The sequence below is a fragment of the Podarcis vaucheri genome, assembly GCF_965113315.1.
Source record: "Podarcis vaucheri genome assembly, chromosome: 1".
Taxonomy (NCBI): Eukaryota; Metazoa; Chordata; class Lepidosauria; order Squamata; family Lacertidae; genus Podarcis; species Podarcis vaucheri.
This window is the reverse complement of record NC_138759.1, coordinates 124578468-124600600: the sequence shown is the minus strand read 5'-3', so window position 1 is coordinate 124600600 and position 22133 is coordinate 124578468. Positions and strand designations below refer to the sequence as shown.

General features: G+C 45.8%; 1 protein-coding gene across 1 annotated transcript; it reads left to right on the top strand.

Moving 5' to 3' along the window:
- Positions 1-9278: 9278 nt before the first annotated feature.
- On the top strand, positions 9279-15727 carry LOC309525081 (baculoviral IAP repeat-containing protein 5.1-like; the record flags this gene model as incomplete). The annotated part of the gene is made up of 4 exons (XM_082210456.1): positions 9279-9416; positions 11486-11595; positions 12842-12962; positions 15151-15727. 4 exons carry the CDS (start codon positions 9279-9281, stop codon positions 15307-15309), a joined length of 528 nt encoding a protein of 175 aa, XP_082066582.1. The 3' UTR covers positions 15310-15727.
- Positions 15728-22133: the final 6406 nt, after the last annotated feature.

Below are 22133 nucleotides of genomic sequence, written 5' to 3'. Positions count from 1 at the left end.
GACATCCTATGCCCTTTTTAAATGTGGCTCTTTTTTTGGGGGGGGGGTGTTATTGGGTTGTTATTTTTATTCTAATTATATACGTTGTGATATTTTCTGTGAACCGCCCTGAGATCTCCAGGTGTAGGACGGTATATAAACTCAACAAATGATGATGATGATGATGCCATGCCATGTGGCTGTTATACACACATCCATATGTTCTTGGCAATCCTTCTTCCTCAAGAGACAATGGACTATGCCTCTGGGTGTGAAGTCAAACCGCTGTGTTAGCAGCACTGAAGTGACCTTCCAAGGTGTGCAAGCCTGGGCAGCGTGGATAGAGGTCCCTGGCTGCCCAGATGTCAAGACTCCCATCTTGGCCTCGTTGGTGTGGTTCAAAGGAAAGCAGAGCAATACATTTGCAGATCCTCCAAGTGCCTCTATTTTCCAGGGACAGTCCCAGATTTAGAGAAGCCATTGTTGTTGTTTAGTCATTTAGTCGTATCCAACTCTTCATGACCCCAGGGACCAGAGCACGCCAGGCACTCCTGTCCTCCACTGCCTCCCGCAGTTTGGTCAAACTCATGCTGGTAGCTTCAAGAACGCTATCCAACCATCTCGTCCTCTGTCTTTCCCTTCTTCTTGTGCCCTCCATCTTTCCCAACACCAGGGTCTTTTCCAGGGAGTCTTCTCATCTCATGAGGTGGCCAAAGTTTTGGAGCCTCAGCTTCAGGATCTGTTCTTCCAGTGAGCACTCAGGGCTGATTTCCTTCAGAATGGAGAGGTTTGATCTTCTTGCAGTCCATGGGACTCTCAAGAGTCCCATGGATTACAGCCATTACAGTTTCTTAATTCATCCCGGAATGTCCTACTTTTCCTTCAGGCATCCCTACTTTCATTAGAGAAATGCTGGAGGGTATGGAGCTATCTGACCCCCCAAGCCATCTCTATAGGGAAGTTTTGTTAATGTTTAACGCTTATCATGTTTTTATATATGATGGAAGCTACCCAGAGTGGCTGGGGAAATCCAACCAGATGGATGGGGTATGAATAATAAAATTCTTAGTATTAGTACAGTATTATGCTATAGGAGGTCCCTGTTTTCAACAGAGAAATGTTGCAGGCAGTGGCGTAGCGTGGGGGTGCAGGGGGGGCAGCTGCACTGGGCGCAACATCTGGGGGTTAGGGTTAGGGGGCACAAATCCACGGGTTAGGGGGCGCAAATCCACGGGTTAGGGGGCAGAAATTACTTGCCTTGCCCCGGGTGCTGACAACCCACGCTACGCCACTGGTTGCAGGGTCTGCACACCACCTGGGCTGCAGGACATTAAAAACAACACAAAAAATAGTTTCTAAAACAAAACAACACCCCCACCTCACCTGGATAGGTTAAAAAAATTATACAAAATGAGCACCTACAGCAAAAGACCTTTTCAACCAGCTGGAAAAACTTGTTGAAACACAAGTGCCCTCTGTCGTTCCCAGATAGTAGGTGTGTATCATAGCTCAGCAGGAATCCTGTTCCACATAACAGAACATAGACAGCTGCTTGGAAAGCCCAGCTCTGAGAAGGACTGTTTTGCACTTCTGCAAACCTCAAGGCTCCCCCTGAGAATGCCGATAACCTCCCAATTCTGCACGAATGATGCTGTTTTGGGCATCGTTTACTCTGCTGTCAGTGCACTGCCACTGCTGGTTTGGTAATCAGTGACCATCTGACCTTCGCCACAATCCTTATCTATCCTGTCGTTCCTTATGGAATATTAATAATAAACAAACAAACAAACAAACAAACAAATTTTTATTTATATCTCGCCCTCCCCAGCCAAGACCGGGCTCAGGGCGGCTAACAACCAATAATAAAAGCAAGTTGATTATAATGCAAGTTAAAAGATTAAGATACAACATTAAAACAATTAGGGAGCAGTCTCTTCATAGGAGGAGAAAGGGGGGGGAAGAGGGGGAGGGAATCAAACTGATTCTAAGCCAAAGGCCAGGTGGAACAACTCTGTCTTACAGGCCCTGCGGAAAGAGATCGGATCCCACAGGGCCCTGGTCTCATGAGACAGAGCGTTCCACCAGGCTGGAGCCAGTGTTGAGAAGGCCTTGGCTCTGGTTGAGGCTAATCTAACTTCCTTAGGGCCCAGGACCTCTAGGGTGTTGCTATATATGGACCTTAAGGTCCTCTGTGGGGCATACCAGGAGAGCCGGTCCCATAGGTACGAGGGTCCTAGGCCGTGAAGGGCTTTAAAAGTCAAAAGCAGCACCTTAAATCTGACCCTGTGCTGCACTGGGAGCCAGTGCAGCTGGAAAAGCACTGGGTGAATATGCTCCCATGGCAGAGACCCCGTGAGGAGCCTCGCTGCAGCATTCTGCACCCGCTGGAGTTTCTGGGACAACTTCAAGGGCAGCCCCGCGTAGAGCGAATTACAGTAGTCAAGCCTGGAGGTGACCGTCACATGGATCACTGTGGCCAGGTAGGGGTGTTTTGATTGCATTTTGATGCATTTCCTTCCCCCAACCAGCTTGGGTCCAAATTGAGAAAGCGAAGAACCCAGCTGCATTTTTAGCTGGCAATGTGTGCACAGTATCAGAGAATGAGTTTGCTGTCCCTGCCCAGAATATGGGGAACGCCAGAGGCACCAAGTTGGCCCCCGACATCGGGAGAACCCATCTCACATATGCAATATCACTGGCACACTGGGCTCCTCAGAGGTTTGCGCCAGAATGTTGGACCTCTGACTGATGCGTGATGGCACACACACGTCACACATGCGACTGGAGGAAGTCGATGGTCGGGAAGGCCAACCATAAAGGTAAACAGGCAAAGGACCCCTGGACGGTTAACTTCAGTCAAGGCGACTATGGGGTTGCGGCACTCATCTCGCTTTCAGGCTGAGGGAGCTGGTGTTTGTCCACAGACAGCTTTCTGGGTCATGTGGCCAGCATGACTAAACCGCTTCTGGCGCAACGGGACACCGTGACGGAAGCCAGAGTGCACGGAAATGCCGTTTACCTTCCTGCCACGGTGGTACCTATTTATCTAGTTGCACTGGTGTGCTTTCGAACTGTTAGGTTGGCAGGAGCTGGGACAGAGCAACAGGAGCTCACTCCGTCGCTGGGATTCAAACCGCTGACCTTCTGATCGGCAAGCCCAAGAGGCTCTGTGGTTTAGACCACAGCGCCACCCGCATCCCTACTGCCGACCGTAGGGTGCCTCCTCCACCCCCTCCACACTGAGAAGGCTCAGCCCCTTGCCCACAGATATTGAGAGAGCCCCAAAACACCTCGCCCCCTGGACTTGGCTACTGCATTTTCACTATAAATGCAACGACATGAGGGTGATGCAAAAGGGAACCACTCACAGTCTTAACAAAGCTTAGCTGAACAGTGGGTTTTACAGACCCACACACCACATTTGAAAAACCAAAGGCTTGATTTCCTTTCATATAGCAGATGAGAGTCAGCAAAAGTACCAGCAAGCTTATGGGCTTGATTTCATTTCATTTCATTTGCTACATTTCCAATAGCTTGTTTTTAATGCCCGAGAAGCGATTTCCTGGTGGTGATGCAAAGGAATAAAAAGCCGCCTCCTCTGGAGTTGCTTCCAGCAGTCAGTAGGGAGCTGTCATGTCCACCTGATGTGACAGTCATTCTTCACACACTTGCACTGAAAATGGGGGTGGGGGTGGGGAGCTTCAAGCCCAATGAGTGCACTAGGGACCCGAAGAAGCTGGGCTGGAATAGAGAAGCGTCGGCTAATTAAGTTCTACCTTTAAAACAATTTGTTTCTTACTGAGTCTGGGAGGGTTTGCAGAAGGCGTTTTGCATCCAGCAGCACACACTGCCACCTTCATCTCGAAAGTATGTTTGCTTCCTTCCATTTCACCCTATAAACAGAAGACTTTTCAAAATGGACCAAAAAAACCACAACTAAACCATATTCTAGCGTGCTCACTTATGGCTTATGTGTGTGGTACGGAAGCTGTACTACCCAGGACAGATTGGGGTTGTGCAGGGTTGTTAAGGCAGCAGAGAGCATTGTTGGCTGCCCACTCTCCACCTTAGAGCAGATTTATGCCACAAGGTGCCATAGGAAGGCACTGGACATAGTAAAAGATCCATCGCATCCTGGTCACTGTCTCTTCGAGCTCCTGCCGTCGGGACGGAGATACAGGATGATGAAGACAAGAACAAGCCGTCTTAAGAACAGCTTCTTCTCCAGAGCGATCTCGGCCCTGAATGGGAAGCCCAGACTTTGAAAGTCATCTAATCTTCCTTGCTGTATTATACTGTATTGTTTTAATTAGTGTTTTTATAGTTGTTTTGATTTTGTGTGGAGTGCCCTACCTGGGTGGATGGAGCAGCCAAGTAATTTCGTTGTCCCCGAGAGGGGGCAATGACAATAAAGATATTATTATTATTATTATTATTATTATTATTATTATTATTATTATTATTAAACTGTTACTCAAAACCATCTCAAAAAGGGAAATTTCTCAACTGGTCGAAACAACATTTAGTGTAAAAGGATGGCAGTAGATGTTGCTAGGTTTCTTCTCCTCAAAGGCAACGGTGTTGATGGTGTAATATGCACCATATCTGGGGTTAGCCAACCTGGTGCCCTCGGGATGTTGCTGGGACTACAACTCCCACCAAGCATGACCATGGGCTGTGCTGACTGGGGCAGATGGGAGTTGAAGTCCAAGAATATCTGAAGGGCAGTATATTGATTATATCGACATTATAAGGTATTGATGAGGTAAACACCTTAGGCTTAGATCTACTCATTGTGATATTGTATTTCCCCACCTCCTTTCAAATCCAGACTGGTCTGCCATATAGTACAATGGTCTTCTGCAAGTAGCCAATTCACTATGAAAATTATGGGGTTAACAGTAGTAGTAGTAGTAGTAGTAGTAGTAGTACCGGTAATAATACTTAATATGTTCTAGAGGTCCATTCTTAACCTGAAACCGTTCTTAACCTGAGGTACCACGTTCGCTAATGGGGCCTCCCGCTGCCACCACACTGCTGCTGCGCGATTTCTGTTCTGATCCTGAGGTAAAGTTCTTAACCCGAGGTACTACTTCCGGGTTAGCGGAATCTGTAACCCAAAGTATTTGTAACCCGAGGTGTTTGTAACCTGAGGTACCACTGTAATAATAATAAAGGTAAAAAAGGTAAAGGACCCCTGGACAGTTAAGTCCAGTCCAAGGCGACTATGGGGTTGCAGCGCTCATCTCGCTTTCAGGCCGAGGGAGCTGGTGTTTGTCCACAGACAGCTTTCCGGGTCATGTGGCCAGCAGGACTAAACTGCTTCTGGCACAACAGAACACCGTGACGGAAACCAGAGCGCACGGAAACGCTGTTTACCTTCCCACCGCAGCGGTACCTATTTATCTACTTGCACTGGTGTGCTTTCGAACTGCTAGGTTGGCAGGAGCTGGGACAGAGCAACGGGAGCTCACCCCGTCGTGGGAATTTGAACTGCCGACCTTCCGATGGGCAAGCCCAAGAGGCTCAGGGGGTTAGACCACAGCGCCACCCATGTCCCAATAATAATAATAATAATAGAATAGGATGTCCTTGATTTTCATCAGATAAATGTTGAAGGGTATTATGTGCACAGAGACATAATCATATGGACACCATTTACTGAATGTGCACTGATCTTGTAAGGCTCTCATGAATTTTTTGGGTATGATGGCCGATGTATAAAACCTGCAGATTTCAAAGATCTATGGGCAAGGGCATTTCGTTTTGGGTAACTTACGTTGGCTGGCAGCCACTATGGATGGAAGCTGAGCTCGGCTCCCTTTCAAAAGTGCCTCCATGTGAAGGTGACTGATATGTTCAAATTATCCTGCTACAACCTCAGGGAAAACACTATGAAGATGCTATACAGATGGCACCATACCACTTTAAAACTTGCTAAAATGTATAAAGGCAGGTCACCAACATGCTGGAGATGCAAAAAGGGCATAGGGTCATATTTTCATATGTGGTGGAACTGTGTAGTTATCCGTGAATTTTGGAACAACATTCACAGTGAAAGACCAGAGATCTTCTTAATAGGTATACTAAGGACAGATCCTGAAGCTGAGACTCCAATACTTTGGCCACCTCATGAGAAGAGAAGACTCCCTGGAAAAGACCCTGATGTTGGGAAAGACTGAGGGCACAAGGAGAAGGGGACGACAGAGGATGAGATGGTTGGACAGTGTTCTCGAAGCTACTAACATGAGTTTGACCAAACTGCGGGAGGCAGTGGAAGACAGGAGTGCCTGGCGTGCTCTGGTCTATGGGGTCACAAAGAGTCGGACACGACTAAATGACTAAACAACAACAACAACAACCAATAGAATTTTTTTAAGTTATAAGACCATTGTTCATGTATGCAATCACGGCAGCTAGAATAATAGTGGCAAGAAACTGGAAAAATGAAACACTACCAACGCTAACAGAGTGGCAGACTCTTATGATAGAGTACCTGCAACTAGCAAAACTGACGGGAAGAGTCAGAGGAGTGTCAAACCAGAAAGTATACGGAGAATGGAAAATATTTAAGGAATACCTAAAATTGTATTGTACAAACAACAACATACTTGCAGAACTAGATTGATACTTGTAAGCAAAAAGCGTATTAGATATTGTATCGGATTATATAAAAATAATATGAAATAATACAAATCTGTGCAAGGAAACATTGACAATATAAGCAGTATAATGAGCATGATTGGAAGTTTTGCATTGTAATTATTTAATTGTAATATATTGTATTTCCTTTTCCTTTTCCCCTTTCCTTTTATTGCTTTTGTTTTGTATGACTTGTTATCTATGTATATATGTTTATGTGGGAAACTGATACAGATTATTTTTTTAAAAAAGATATGTTGAAATTAAATTTATTATGTAAAATGTAATAAAAACATTTATTTAAAAAACACATACAAAAGTGCCACAGTCCACTGTTCTCCACTGTCTGGGAGCTTGGTGGAAAGTGCCACCAAAGAAAGTATGTTAGTAGCGGAGGGGAGAGGGGTTTTTTGGGTGGGGGAGGGAAGTCCATTGTGGCCTGGCCATTTTCTCTCTTATCATATGCTTCATGTGGCAACGAAAGATATAGCAAATTGAATAAACAATCGGGCGTGGGGGGGGGGCGGATCCTGGCCTAGGAGCCGAGACAGGAATAGAACAGGAGCAATCTATTTGAAGAACGTCCTAACTGATAATTTGTTATGTTGAAATTGTTCAATAAAAATATTTTTTTAAAAAGAAGAAGAACTTCCTAAAAAAATAAGAATCTCTACATTTGCCTTTGGCCACCTAACTATTCCAATTTGCTAAGAAAATAAAAATAAATTCCTTCCAGTAGCACCTTAAAGACCAACTAAGTTTGTTATTGGTATGAGCTTTCGTGTGCATCCACACTGCTTCAGATACACGAAAGCTCACACCAATAACAAACTTAGCTGGTCTCTAAGGTGCTCCTAGGGACGTGGGTGGCACTGTGGGTTAAACCACAGAGCCTAGGACTTGCCGATCAGAAGGTCGGCGGTTCGAATCCCCGCGACGGGGTGAGCTCCCGTTGCTCTGTCCCTGCTCCTGCCAACCTAGCAGTTCGAAAGCACGTCAAAGTGCAAGTAGATAAATAGGTACCACTCCAGCGGGAAGGTAAACGGCGTTTCCGTGCGCTGCTCTGGTTTCGCCAGAAGCAGCTTAGTCATGCTGACCACAAGACCCGGAAGCTGTACGCCGGCTCCCTCGGCCAATAAAGTGAGATGAGCGCCGCAACCCCAGAGTCGCCCGCAACTGGACCTAATGGTCAGGGGTCCCTTTACCTTTAAGGTGCTAGTGGAAGGAATTTTTTTATTTTGTTTCGACTACGGCAGACCAATGCAGCTACCTACCTGTAACTAGAATTTGCTAAGAAGTCATACATTGTGGTCGTATTTGTCCCTTTTGTATTATTACTCACAGTTGCACGAATGGGGGTGGAGTACCTGTGGCCCTCCAAATGGTGTTAAAACTTCTGCTCCCTTCAGTCCTAGGCAGCATGGCCAAAATTCAGGAACGGGAAGAGCTGTAATTTAGCAACACCTGCAGGATCCTCATCCTGGAAGGCTGTTATAGAGCAATACGCACATTTCAACACCAGAGGGAAGCAAATGAATGGCTAAAGGGAAGGCGCACCTTTAATAAGCATTTCTCAAACACAGCTCAATAAAATCCCAGATACAATTTCTTTTCAGAACCACAGGACAACTCCTGAATCTTCATAACGAGAACAATCTATGTAGGAACTTGACCAGGAATCGTAGAATTGTGGAGTTGGAAGGTCATCTAGTTCAACCCACTGCAATGAAAATATATTTTGCCCAACATGGGGCTCAAACACATAACCCTGAGATTAAGAGCCTCATTCTCTACCAGTTGAGCTAGATAGAAGATTGTGCAAGTAACGGAAATTAGGAGACAAGATCCTACTATCATCACCTTTGCCACCCCCAATCCCAATGCTCTCATGTTTATCTTTATTTTATTTTATTTTATTGAATTCATATACCGCCCTATACCTGGGAGTCTCAGGGCAGTTCACAGAATAGAATCATATCTATATGATTATAAATATAAGTCATGTCAGGGAAAGGTTGCTAAGAAGTCACAGAACTGGATTCTTAAATGGAGACTTCCCTGGGCGAGAGCAACTCAAACTCCAAGTGCCTGTTTGGACGGCTCCCGACAGAAAATTAAAAACACGATAAAACATTGAACATTAAAAACTTCCCTAAACAGTCCCTAAATGGTTGGACTAATCAGCCAAAGAAAGGACAGTTGTAGTGAGCTGGCTTCCCCCCTTCGTACCAGAAAGAAAACTTACAGAAACCTTGTAACTGAAAACTAGTGCCTGAGGGTTTTTTTTTTTCCTTCTCCCAGCAAGCCATTTTTCCTTTTGTGTAGTGTGTGTGTGTTATTGTAAGCATAAGCTTATTATTGATCATGCTAAGTCACTGCAGGAGCCTTTTCTTTTGGCTGAAAAGCAGAGTAAAAATATTTTCAAGAAAGTATTTGAGCAGAACAAACCAAACAGGACTTGGCTGCTGGGCTATCCCTTTTAATTTTTTTGCCACAGTTTTCCTTTTTCGACAACTGCAGATCGCTTTGGGTGGGGCTCCCCCTCGCTCGTTTACGTTGATGTTCACAGGGGAGACCAATCAAGTCAGCTTCTTGCAGTGCCTTATATATAAAGAGGTAAGTCGTGACAGGGGAAACGCTGCTAAGGAGTCACAGAAATGGAGACTGTGCTGAACAAAGTCAACTCAAACTCCAAGTGCTTGCTTGAATATAGAAGCATGCATTACTATGAGAATCGCTTGAGCAGCTTTGCATGCTGGCCTTTTAAAGAGAACTGCAAGTGTACTCCTGAAAGTGTAGGTCTACTTCATCAATCACATAAGAAAACCAGCTTTTGTAGGTCAGCCAGTGTGGTGTAGTGGTTAAGAGCGGTAGTCTCGTAATCTGGGGAACCGGGTTCTCGTCTCCACTCCTCCACATGCAGCTGCTGGGTGACCTTGGGCCAGTCACACTTCTGTGAAGTCTCTCAGCCCCACTCACCTCATAGAGTGTTTGTTGTGGGGGAGGAAGGGAAAGGAGAATGTTAGCCGCTTTGAGACTCCTGAAGGGGAGTGAAAGGCGGGGTATCAAATCCAAACTCCTCTTCTTAAGTGCTACTGAGTTGGGGAGGGGAGTTGCGGGTATTTGGGGCTTATTCTTGTTTGTTTGTTTTTGCGTGAGAAGATAAATGAGTGATTTTTTCTGCCATTTGCGAAGCTGGGCTGGGGGAATCCTGATTGGGAGGGTTTGGAATAGGTAGGTTAATTTTGGGAGGGTGATCATCTTGATCATGGCTATTTTGCCTGAGAGAGTGAAGTTGGTGTTGTTCCATCTCTTCAGGTCTTTGTTGATCTGTCATCACAAGGGGTTGTAGTTGTGAAGGTATAATTTGCTGAGGTTTCTGGTTATTTGTACCCCTAGGTATCTGAACTTGGTGCAACAAAGTTTTATCTTGGCAAATTATTTTTGGGCAGGGTGGCCGTGTGTTGAAACACATAGCCTCGGACTTTGCAAAATCTACCTGTAGGCCCGGCACCATTGCAAATGTGTTGAGTTCCCTGATTAGGGAGGTTGCTGTGTTTATGGGGTCTGGTGTTGTGACCATTAAGTCGTCTGCCAAGAGCCCTAATTTATAGGTTCTGCCTTTTATTTCCACTCCCTTGATGTCTGTGGCTGCTCATATTTGGATTGCTAAGGGTTCCAGAGCCAGGATGAATAGGAAGGGAGATAGCAGGCATTCTTGTTTTGTGCCTCTTTGGATTGCTATGGTATTGGCATCCATCCTGTTAGTCCTGCATTTTGCTGAGACTCAGGAGTATATTTGTTTGAGGGTTTGTAAGAAGTTAGGACCAAATTTCATGTTAGTTAGCACTGCTAATAGGTATTACCACTCTAAGCAATCAAAAGCTTTGAGGATGTCTAGGGACATGATTGTCAGTGGGAGTTTAGTTGCCTTGCTGTGTTCAATCAGATTCAGTAATGGGGTCTGCTATATTGCAACCAGGGATGAAGCCAGTCTGGTCTGAGGCTTTTAACTTGTGTAGGAAATTTTTTAAGTGGTTGGCCAAGACTGAGGTGAGTATCTTGTAGTCTTGGTTTATTCATGAGATTGGGCGGTATGATTCTACTTTGAGGCTGTCTTTCAGTGGTTTTGGGATGGAGACTATCCTGAAGAAGGTCCAGGGTTTTGGTTTTTTTTAAGTGAGCAAAACTCCTTAAATTCCCAAAGAGAGTTTATCTCATCTCAGTAGCATTTTTGCTTGTCTCTTTTGACAGTATTCTTGCAGGTTAAGGATGAAAAGGGTTTAAGGTACGCTCTGTTGCTCGCCTGCCTACGCCAAAATCCTGCATCATACTGTGGTTTTACCTTGTAGCTATTACAAATCCTAGAGGTTTTATTTTCTAGCTATTACAAACCCTATAGGTCAGGAGTGGGCAGAAGATAAATGGGGATCTGCTGCTGGATCTCAGTGACTTGAAGTAGATTAGCAAGGACTTCTGCCTCCCGAATGTCTAACCATAAAGACTAAAAAAGCTTCCTTCTTTCCCTAAAAGGATCCCAGGGGGTGGGGAGAGGTGGAGAGGAGACCAAGAGGGGATTTTTATGTGGAAGGACTTGCACGCTTTGCTCAGGTACCTTGGCTAAGCAGAGAAGGAGGGCAAAATGTGATTCAATTTGCATTTAAAAGTGAACCTACCTAATCTGACTTTCTAAAACAATTTGTTAACTTTCAGCATGGGGAAGAAAATAATCTAAGCTGTCAGAGTCTAAAGAGTGGCACATTCAAGGCGCCCGAGGTGTCAGGATGGCAAGAATCACCCCACGTTGCACAATATAGCTTCCCTGCCAATGTCTTCAGCGTGTTGTTCTGCTCTTCTCATTCAGATGGCCAGGGCTGGCTTGATCCACTGTCCAGGAGCAAATGAGCCTGACCTGGCAAAGTGTTTCTTCTGCTTAATAGAGTTGGAGGGCTGGGAGCCAGATCACGATCCCTGGTAAGAAAGACCCAGCGGGGTTCTCTGGCCTAGCAATTGCCCAAGGTGAAAACTGTATGAAATACCAAGTGGGGATCCGTGGATAAGACTGCCTTTCTATTTGGATTACACTCTCTTCCTGCACCTTGGCTAATGCAGGTTAGCTAGAAAAGCACCAATCTCAATCGTTACAGATCTTTACACCAATCTCAATCGTTACAGGTAGAGAGCTCTACCTCTCCTTTAATTCAGAACCAGTGAAGGTCCTGTGTGAGTGTCTGGAGGCGGTTGGAGGATGGATGGTGGCTAACAGATTGAGGTTGAATCCTGACAAGACAGAAGTACTGTTTTTGGGGGACAGGGGGTGGGCGGGTGTTGGGGATTCCCTGGTCCGGAATGGGGTAAATGTGCCCCTGAAGGACCAGGTGTGCAGCCTGGGAGTCATTTTGGACTCACAGCTGTCCATGGAGGCACAGGTTAATTCTGTGTCCAGGGCAGCTGTCTATCAGCTCCACCTGGTACGCAGGCTGAGACCCTACCTGCCCATGGAGTGGTGCATGCTCTAGTTATCTCCCGCTTGGACTACTGCAACGCGCTCTACGTGGGGCTACCTTTGAAGGTGACTCGGAAACTGCAATTAATCCAGAATGTGGCAGATAGACTGGTGACTGGGAGTGGCCGCTGGGACCACATAACACCGGTTCTGAGAGATCTGCATTGGCTCCCAGTACGTTTCTGAGCACAATTCAAAGTGTTGGTGCTGACCTTTAAAGCCCTAAATGGCCTCGGTCCTGTATACCTAAAGGAGTGTCTCCACCCCCATCGTTTAGCCCAGACACTGAGATCCAGCGCCGAGGGCCTTCTGACAGTTCCCTCATTGCGAGAAGTGAGGTTACAGGGAACCAGGCAGAGGGCCTTCTCAGTAGTGGCGCCCACCCTGTGGAACACCCTCCCATCAAATGTCAAGGAAATAAGCAGCTATCTTATTTTTAAAAGACATCTGAAGGCAGCCCTATTTAGGGAAGTTTTTAATATTTAACGCTATACTGTTTTTAACACTTGATTGAGAGCCGCCCAGAGTGGCTGGGGAAACTCAGCCAGATGGGCAGGGTATAAATTATTATTATTATTATTATTATTATTATTATTATTATTATTATTATTTATTATCTTATTGAAGTGAAAGGGAGGGACGAGGACAAAAATCCTCTAATCTCTCTTGGTCCTCTTAAGCTGCTCACTTGCCATCTTACTGTTCCCACTGCAGGCTGGAGCACTCTAAGCGTGCCGGAGACTCTTGTGGGTTTTTGTCCCTTTCTAAGAGTTTTGACGACCTGACAGTTGAAGAATACTACGAACTAGAGATGGAGCGGGTCAGGATCTTTCTTGTAAGTAAAGACACGGGATATCTGTGGGCTTTGGAAATTTGCACCAAAATGAATTTTGGCTGTCCACTAGCTCATGTAAATCTTGGCATCTCTGTGTCTAAGGGCTTGTCCATACTTACCTTTTTTTCTCTTCTTTTTTTTTGAAATAGTTTTTTATTGGTTTTACAAAATTTTAAACATTACGAACATATAAAAAGACATACAAACACATATAGTTTCATAATTTTTTTTTCATAAACTTCATTTCTCAGACTCCCCCATACCTCCCCTTTCTGCATCCCAATGTCCAAAGTTTCCCAGCAACTTCCGATTAAATCTGTCAAACATACAGTATGTCTTCTTAATCTTTCCTTCAGTCTAATCTTATATCGCTGTAACCCTTTCTTTCTCAAAACCTCGACATTCTAACATTCATCAAGTCTATAATAGTCCTTAAGATAGATTTTAAATTTCTTCCACTCTTCTTCTGCCGTCTCTTTTCCCTGATCGCGGATTCTGCCAGTCATCTCAGCCAGTGTCATATAGTCCATCACTTTCATCTGCCATTCTTCCAGGGTGGGTAGATCTTGTGTCTTCCAATACTTTGCGATGAGTATTCCTGCTGCTGTCGTAGCATACATAAAGAAAATTCTATCCTTCTTTGACACCAATTGGCCGACATGTGCCTTCCAGGCAAAGGCCCATGTTTTCTGAATGTTCCTTTTTTAACTCGAGTTTTCCCTGAGAAAACGCCCCGCTTCTTAAGGCTGAGGTGTGGCAAACAGCAATTCAGGTCTTCAGCAGATTGCCATTGGCTCTGATTCAGCGGTAAAGAGCTCTGACCCTAACTCAAGTAGGAAAGGGTTGGAGAAAATCTTGCCACTGGAACAACTGGTCTGAAGTAACAGGCAGCAACATTTTGCAGGGGAGTTCCTATCCTGGCCCCTGCAGGCATTTAAAGCCCTATACGGCCTAGGACCCTCGTACCTACAGGACCGCCTCTCTTGGTATGTCCCACAGAGGACCTTACAGTCTTCAAATAAAAACATCTTGGAGATCCCAGGCCACTGGGAGGTTAGGCTGGCCTCAACCAGAGCCAGGGCTTTTTCGGCCGTGGCCCCAATCCGGTGGAACGCTCTGTCACAAGAGACTAGGGCCCTGCGGGACTTGACATCTTTCTGCAGGGCCTGCAAGACAGAGCTGTTCCACCAGGCCTTTGGCCAAGGCACAGTCTGACCCCCTCTCTCCTTCTGTAATCCTCATAGAACTCTAGCCCAATGGTTGCCATTAATTTGATTCAGAATTGATTTTAGAATGAACTGATTTTGGAATGTATTTTAATTAATTGATTGTGATTTTATGTAAACTGTGTTACTTTTACTGTTGTTAGCTGCTCTGAGCCCGGCTTCAGCTGGGGAGGGCGGGATATAAATAAAATTTTATTATTATTATATTATTGGTGGATTGTGGATAAGAGTGCCCCCTTCCAGCTCCAAAATGACCTGCGCATTGGCAGTTGCATATCAATCGGACATGCACAAAATGTTTGCCGCCTGCACTTCATGCTTTTGGTTCCCTGTACCGCTTCTCTAGTGCCCCTTATCACACACACCCCAGAGGTGTGCAAGGTGCCCCTTTCATAGCAACTGTGTGCACATTCCTCTGGGCAGCGTGTCAGAAGTCCCCATTTTCAGATGCAACCACCCCACACAGAGGAACAGTGAGCATGTGGCATTGGCAGTTCCAGGCTCCTTGCAGTATCTTGCAATATCTTGCAAAGCTGCTTGCGGTATTTAACTTCAAAAACGGCAACTACCGTATTTTTTGCACCATAACACTCACTTTTTTCCTCCTAGAAAGTAAGGGGAAATGTCTGTGCGTGTTATGGAGCGAATGCCTGCGGGTGGCGGGGGGGATCTGCTGCAGTCGTGAGCAAAGGATCCATGGTTCCCCTTCCTTCCCTCCTCCGTGGTTACAAAGCATGAATCCACATGGATCCTCAGGATTTTTGCATTGGGCTACTCCAAACTCACTGTCAGATCACATGTCTGTGGCCACAGCATGAACCACAAAAATCATTCACCCACTGTTTCGTTTAGAATATTTTTTTCTTGTTTTCCTCCTCTAAAAATTACGTACGTGTTATGGTCTGGTGCGTGTTATAGAGCGAAAAATATGGTAAATAAAATCTACCCCCTTTCTCCTCCAGAGCAAAACTGGGCAAAGTGTAATAAATGCCTATGAGAAAGAAGTGGCAGCAACCAGGCAGCGTCTCGTGGACCATTTTGTCAACAAATACCAGTATGCCCCAGAACCTGACCCAGCCACTCCTGCTGCAACAGAGAACGACATGCCAACCACCACGTAGAAAGAAAATGGGCCACCATGAAGACAAGGGGAGGTTGTTGTGTTGAGTGTGATGCAAGTACTGTAGTGCATACCTGGGAGAGGCTTTGGGGGGGACAATATGGCATGGGGGGGTCACAGGGGATCTGTCAGTACCGCATGTTGTGTAATGCTGCTCTGTGTGAAACCAATAACAAAAGCTGAAGTATTTTTTTCGACTTATGGAAGGCATAAGGAGGGCATTGTTAAATAAAGACTTTTGCATAAAACTATGGGTCTTTCCATTTTTCACGATGACGCCTAAATTGACCACTTTTGCACACTGACACACTGCCCCAATTGCAGTGCTAATAGCGCAACATGCAAGCCCATCTTCACCTGGCATGGCTGTGCTATTCCTGTCATTTGTGAGCTTGTATGCCATTGGTGACATGGGTGGCGCTGTGGGTTAAACCACAGAGCCTAGGACTTGCCGTTCAGAAGGTCGGCGGTTTGAATCCCTGCGATGGGGTGAGCTCCTATTGCTCGGTCCCAGCTCCTGCCAACCTAGCAGTTTGAAAGCACGTCAAAGTGCAAGTAGATAAATAGTTACTGCTCCAGCGGGAAGGTAAACAGCATTTCCGTGCACTGCTCTGCTTTGCCACATGTTGGCCACATGACCCAGAAGCTGTACGCTGGCTCCCTTGGCCAATAAAGCGAGATGAGTGCCGCAACCCCAGAGTCGGCCACGACTGGGCCTAATGGTCAGTGGTCCCTTTACCCTTTACCTTTAATTGCTAGTTAGCAGAGCACTAGATCCCAGTAGGACAGAACACTAGAACACTTCCACTGGCAGACACAGGGTGTGTGTGTGTGTGTGTGTGTGTGTGTGTGTGTGTGTGTGTGTAAAGCCTTGTGGATCTCAAAAAGAGGACTGATACCTGGGTTTCTCAGCTGTGCCAAACTGAAGCAATTGTATATATAAAAAGCAGGGGAGAAAACCTCCTTGATTTCTTCCGTGGTTGGTGTGAACTGGCTGGGCCTCAGATGAAGTCCTTGATCTGCTGTGCCACCCCTGTCTCCCCCCTTTCCTGTTAACACAGCAATCCTAACCCCCAAATTTGCTGGCTGAAGTGTGTTAAAATGAAGCGGGAACTTCTCCACTGCAAGCAGAGAGCAGCTCAGTTGGCCAGAGAGCATCGGTGGCACCTGGCATGTCTGCAGAAAGATCCATAGGTGCACATCTGTTGCTGGCAGGCTCCCAAGGGTCGAAGTGGTCCAGGATCTACAGGGAGAGTCCATCAACAGCAGCCCCCTCCATCTTGACATCACCTTTTGAAGTGGGTCTAAGTCTTACGATGCGTCGAGAGAAGACAAAGTGTGCATTTTTGTATGTATGCCTGCGCAGAGTCTTATGTACTTGAGTCATGTGCCAGCGAGGTGGAACACGCTTTTCAGTCTTTTGCTCTCTTCTCCTTTGCAATGTTCTGCGTAGTTTTCGGTTACTGCTGTCTCTTGTTTCGCAGGTGGGAAATGGTTGGTCTCTTAGACGTAAGAGCTCTGTGGAGCTACTTTAAAGGGCAAGCTGTCCTACTTTGGGGGTCACATTCAGCTGACCCTGCTGTTGGGCATAGGTTGTGGCACAGAAAGTGGGTCTTCGTGAATATTTCCCTTGCTGAGCTAGATTCAGAGTACAGTATGGCATGGTCAGTAGTGGAGAAGCTCCTTTGCTTACTTAAGCTCTCCTGATGAGAGAGAGGAAGGAAGGAAGGAAGGAAGGAAGGGAATAAGAGAGAGAGAGCTCACCTCCTGGGCCTAGGATGGCGAAACAAGGCTAATATTCTGGAAATCCTTGTCTTAGACTCTGTGAAAGAATTATGTGGAACTGTAACAACCCTTCATGTGGATAATTGGACTCTTTGAACAGACAGGTGGAATAGATACTTGTATGGACCTTATGCATGAACTGACTAGAGAATGAACTGATCTACTGGATCTTCTGCTTTTTTCGTTGAACTTTATGAGACTTCCGTTGAAATCTACAATTTGATACAATGAATAGTATACCTTATTTATTCAAAAGTACAGCCGGTTACATCTTGTGTGTTTATCAGAGTACAGTATGGCATGGTCAGTAGTGGAGAAGGTCCTTTGCTTACTTAAGCTCTCCTGACGAGAGAGGGGAAGGAAGAGAGAAAGAAGGAGAGAGAGAGAGAGAGAGAGAGAGAGAGAGAAAGAGAGCTCACTTCCTGGGCCTGGGTGTCTAGAAACATCCCTCATCCTTCTACAGGTCTATCTCCATCACAGGCTCACAACTGTGTGAGAGAGGCCAGGGATCCCTAACAGAGAATGCTGAGCATCTTCACCAAAGTACAGTTCCCATAATTCTTAGGAGACTGTTAAGCTGGTATCACGCCAAAATATCTCCAATGCTTGACTGCTTGACTGAGGTCAGCTACTGAGATTGCAGGTCGGTTTGACCCTCAGGGACTCTTCCAACTCTACAATTCTATGGTTCTAAAAGCTACAGAGTATGCAGGTATGAGTGCCAACGCTCCCTTAAAATACCAGACTGAACAATCTCTTTCCTTTTACTACCTGTGTGTGTTTCTGCTCTGCACACACAACTTCTCTCCATCGTTTTTCCCCAAGGAGAGAAATGAGGTTGTTCACAGGTGAGGTGATGCTGCGGTTGCTAGGTAACCACAACAGGTTACTTCTCCCTTCTCCAAGAAAGGGCAAAATGGCTAACTGAAAGCCTGAAGCGCAGCCATAATCACCTTGCACTTTCTCTCTTGGATCTTTGTCCCATCCATCCAACAGCTTCCCACGGCAGCCTTACGCTACCCAATCAATCAAAAACACAGTAAAAACATTGAAAACATACACCAGATACCCGCAAAACAGTCAATTTTGATATATAAAGGAAGCTTGTGTGAAACCCTCAGAAGAACTAAAAGCCTTGAAAACGGTGCTGAAATGACCTCAGTCTAGCCACTGGATAGAGCATCCTCCCTGGATAAAGCATTCCACTGTCAAGGTGCCACCACCGGGTAGCTCCTTCCCCCTGGGTAACTGCCTGCCGCATCTCAGTTAACTGGGAAATGAAGATCTCTGTGGAGCCAGTGAGTCCTTCAGATCTGCTGCTCTCAAGCCATGAAGGTTTTTAAAGCAATACCTGATCTATTTGGCTGAGAACACAACCAGCAAAGTGGAAGTTGCATCCACTGAGCACTGTGCTTCTTTTCAGCATTGATATGCCCACAAGTCTTTAATGGGTGCGAAATGGAAGAACTTCCAACAATCCACTCAAATCAATGGGCTTAAACAATATTTCACTCTGTACTGGTTTGTGAACCCAAGTATGACTGCGTAGCTATCTAACTGGAATTAGCACGACCCTTCTTTGGGAAAGTGCTTGAGAGGGTGGTGGCTGTTCAGTTCTGGGTGGAAACTGATAATCTGGAGTCGTTCCAGTTTGAGTTCAGCCCTGGTTTCAGGACCAAATCAGCTCTGGTCACTCTTGAACTTTGTCAACCCAGTAGTCAATCACACCATTCAAAGTTGGAGCTAACTCTTTTATTACGAAAAGTGTGATATTCACAGACTTGGCGGAGTGTCATGCCTAATGAGCTCATCTCCGGTAGGTTTGCCCCCATGAAACAGTTGCTGAAACTGACGGTCCCCATCTCTCCACAGCTGCCTAAGTCCCCTCTTCTCCAGAGTTAATTCCCAACCAGAGACTGTGTCTGCATGAAGCCAACCTCTCTTCTGCCCTTTTCATGCCTCCCGTAAGCTGTACGCCAGCTCCTTCAGCCAGTAAAGTGAGATGAGCGCTGCAACCCCAGAGTCGTCCGAGACTGGACCTAATGGTCAGGGGTTCCTTTACCTAAGCTTGGTGGCATGGAAAAGTTTTCAGCAGACATTTAGATGAACATTCAACAGGGCTGGGTTGATGACACTAAAAATTCGGATTCCTGTTGCTGCCGGAAGAGCCTCACCAGTGACCAATGATGCTCCTGCAAATAGTTCACTGATGGCATAAAGGGTAAAGGGACCCCTGACCATTAGGTCCAGTCGTGGCCGACTTTGGGGTTGCGCGATTCGAACCGCCGACCTTCTGATCGGCAAGTCCTAGGCTCTGTGGTTTAACCCACAGCACCACCCACGTCCCTACGCCACCCGTTTAAAACAAACGAACAAGCCTATATTCGGGCTATACCGTACTGTATTCTTAACAGTTAACCTTGAAAAATAATTTAGAGTCAAAGTAGTTGACAGGTGATTAAAATGCAAAATAAGACCGAACGTTGTTTGTTTTTTAAAAAAGTTCTATTTTCTGTACTGAATGACACTTAGTACCTCAGAAACCAATTAGTAAAACAGCCGCCGTTCTGCCTCTCGAAGCTGAGTGAAAGGCACAACTGAACACAATACCTAGCAAGGTTTGATTAACCTGAACGCTGTGTTTTGAGCTCCTGTTGAATATCCTGCTATTTAGTTGGAACGGGGAGGGAGGATGGATCTTGTTACAAAGCTGAGCTTTACCCATTTAGCTCTAAGCATTATGCTTCTGTGCTTCTTCCCTGGAACACGGTTATGACTATGACTCAAAGCAGACCATTTATACATTCTGCTCAGCAACACACCAGGGGCCACCCAATTATATTTCAAAATTTCAAAATTTCTTTCTTTCTTTCTTTCTTTCTTTCTTTCTTTCTTTCTTTCTTTCTTTCTCTTTTTCTTTTTAACAAAACTTTCTAATAATACCTGATTTTACTCTCAGGTCAAGCAACAACACTGTCACTAGCAGTGCTCAAATCAAAGGCAATTTTCTTTTATCTGTGCTTAGAGGGAATTTTGCACCATACAGAGAATTCTACACTAACGCCGTCACACAAGGACCTCAAAACACATCCGTAGAGATGAGAAGCTGATCTTCCATGTACAACCGTCCCTGTTTTCCAGGGACAGTCCCAGATTTACAGAAGCCATCCTGGCTTTTGCTACATTTAGGGCATGTTGCAGGTTGTACTACCACAACCATTATATTTATACATATGCACATCATTAACAGTGGACTCAGCTACATGCATAAAGATAAAGCGTTTTATATGTGTTATAACACTGTGGCACCAGATGGCGCTGTGGAGTTGCATCATTTGCCAATGGGATTTTCCTGTATGAAGTTTTTTTTGTTGTTGTTGTTTAGTCGTTTAGTTGTGTCCGACTTCCTGACTCCATGGACCAGAGCACGCCAGGCACTCCTGTCTTCCACGGCCTCCCGCAGTTTGGTTAAACTCATGCTGGTAGCTTCGAGAACACTGTCCAGCCATCTCGTCCTCTGTCGTCCCCTTCTCCTTGTGCCCTCCATCTTTCCCAACATCAGGGTCTTTTCCAGGGAGTCTTCTCTTCTCATGAGGTGGCCAAAGTATTGGAGCCTCAGCTTCAGGATCTGTCCTTCCAGTGAGCACTCAGGGCTGATTTCCTTCCTTCCTTCAGAATGGATAGGTTTGATCTTCTTGCAGTCCATGGGACTCTCAAGAGTCTCCTCCAGCACCAGAATTCAAAAGCATCAATTCTTCGGCGATTAGCCTTCTTTATGGTCCAGCTCTCACTTCCATACATCACTACTGGGAAAACCATAACCAAATCACTTTTTTGGTGTGTCTAGCTGCACCCAGCATGTCTGTTCCATTAGGGACTGGGGGTGGGGAACATTTCTGAATTTCTCCAGGGGGACTGAGCAAGGTGAAGGAAAGGGGAATTCTGACCTCCAAATGAAAACTAGGGAAAAAACACTCATACCATTCACGTCTGCTTTCTTGGTACGGTTTTTGCTCATGCTAAAAAGGGCACCAAAGAGTTCATCTGTAGCGATGATTCATTCATGTTAAGTGCCTGGAATTAATAAGCTGCCCACAAAAGTAAGTGGCATCCTACAGTTGGCCAGTGGCTCGGTTTTCCTCCTGTGCTAAAATAATCGCCTTCGTGGCATGCAGACTCCTAGACTTAACATTTTTGGAAGTGGATACTTGCTTCTCTCGCTCTTTTTCCTCCGCTTTGGTTTTAATTACCGGTATTGGCTTTCGTAAATGTAGCTTGCTGCTTCTTCCACGTCCCCAACCAACCCCTCCCCCTCATTTCCCATCGTTCCGTGAAGCCAGGAAGCTGGATGGTTGCCTCTGCAGAAAGGCGTTTTTATGACTAAACCACTTCAATAGAAACTCTAGGATCCGACCGAATGGAAAGTCTCTGTGGGTCTGGCCCTGCGCGGCGATGGATGTTGGGCAGGACGTTCAAAGCCATCTCCATCCTCTGCCTAGGCAGATAGCTCTGTTAAATGGGCCTGATTTCAGTGTCAGGATTCTTGGTTGTAGCCAGCCAAGAGGGATTGCAGTTTGGAAGCAACAGGCCTGCTGCTCTGGGCTACAGAGGAAATGGGCAGGTGGACATAACAGCCTAATAAACATCGGTAAGACTAGACAAAGTCCATGCCTGACCCAGAAGATTAGAGCTCTACCAGATCAGGGAGGTGGGGGGGGAAATGTGCTACTTGGATACGTGGGGACTCGCCTAAACCCTGGAATGATGTCATGGCCCTCAAAACCTTTCGAAATGAACAAGGGGCAGCAAAACACAGATCTGGAGGGAGCCTAACAGACAACCAAGTGGTCATTTTCTTAACTTACAACCAGTAAGCCTAACCTAAACTTTACCTTGCAACTGTTTAAAGGGGTAGTCCTGTTCCCACACCTTTTGGTTTTAACTGACCATTTTTATTGAAGTGTAGGTGAGTTCCCACGAGGCAAGACAAGGTGATAACAACGAGAACTTCATTGAACTAACAGAACTGGACAACAGGGG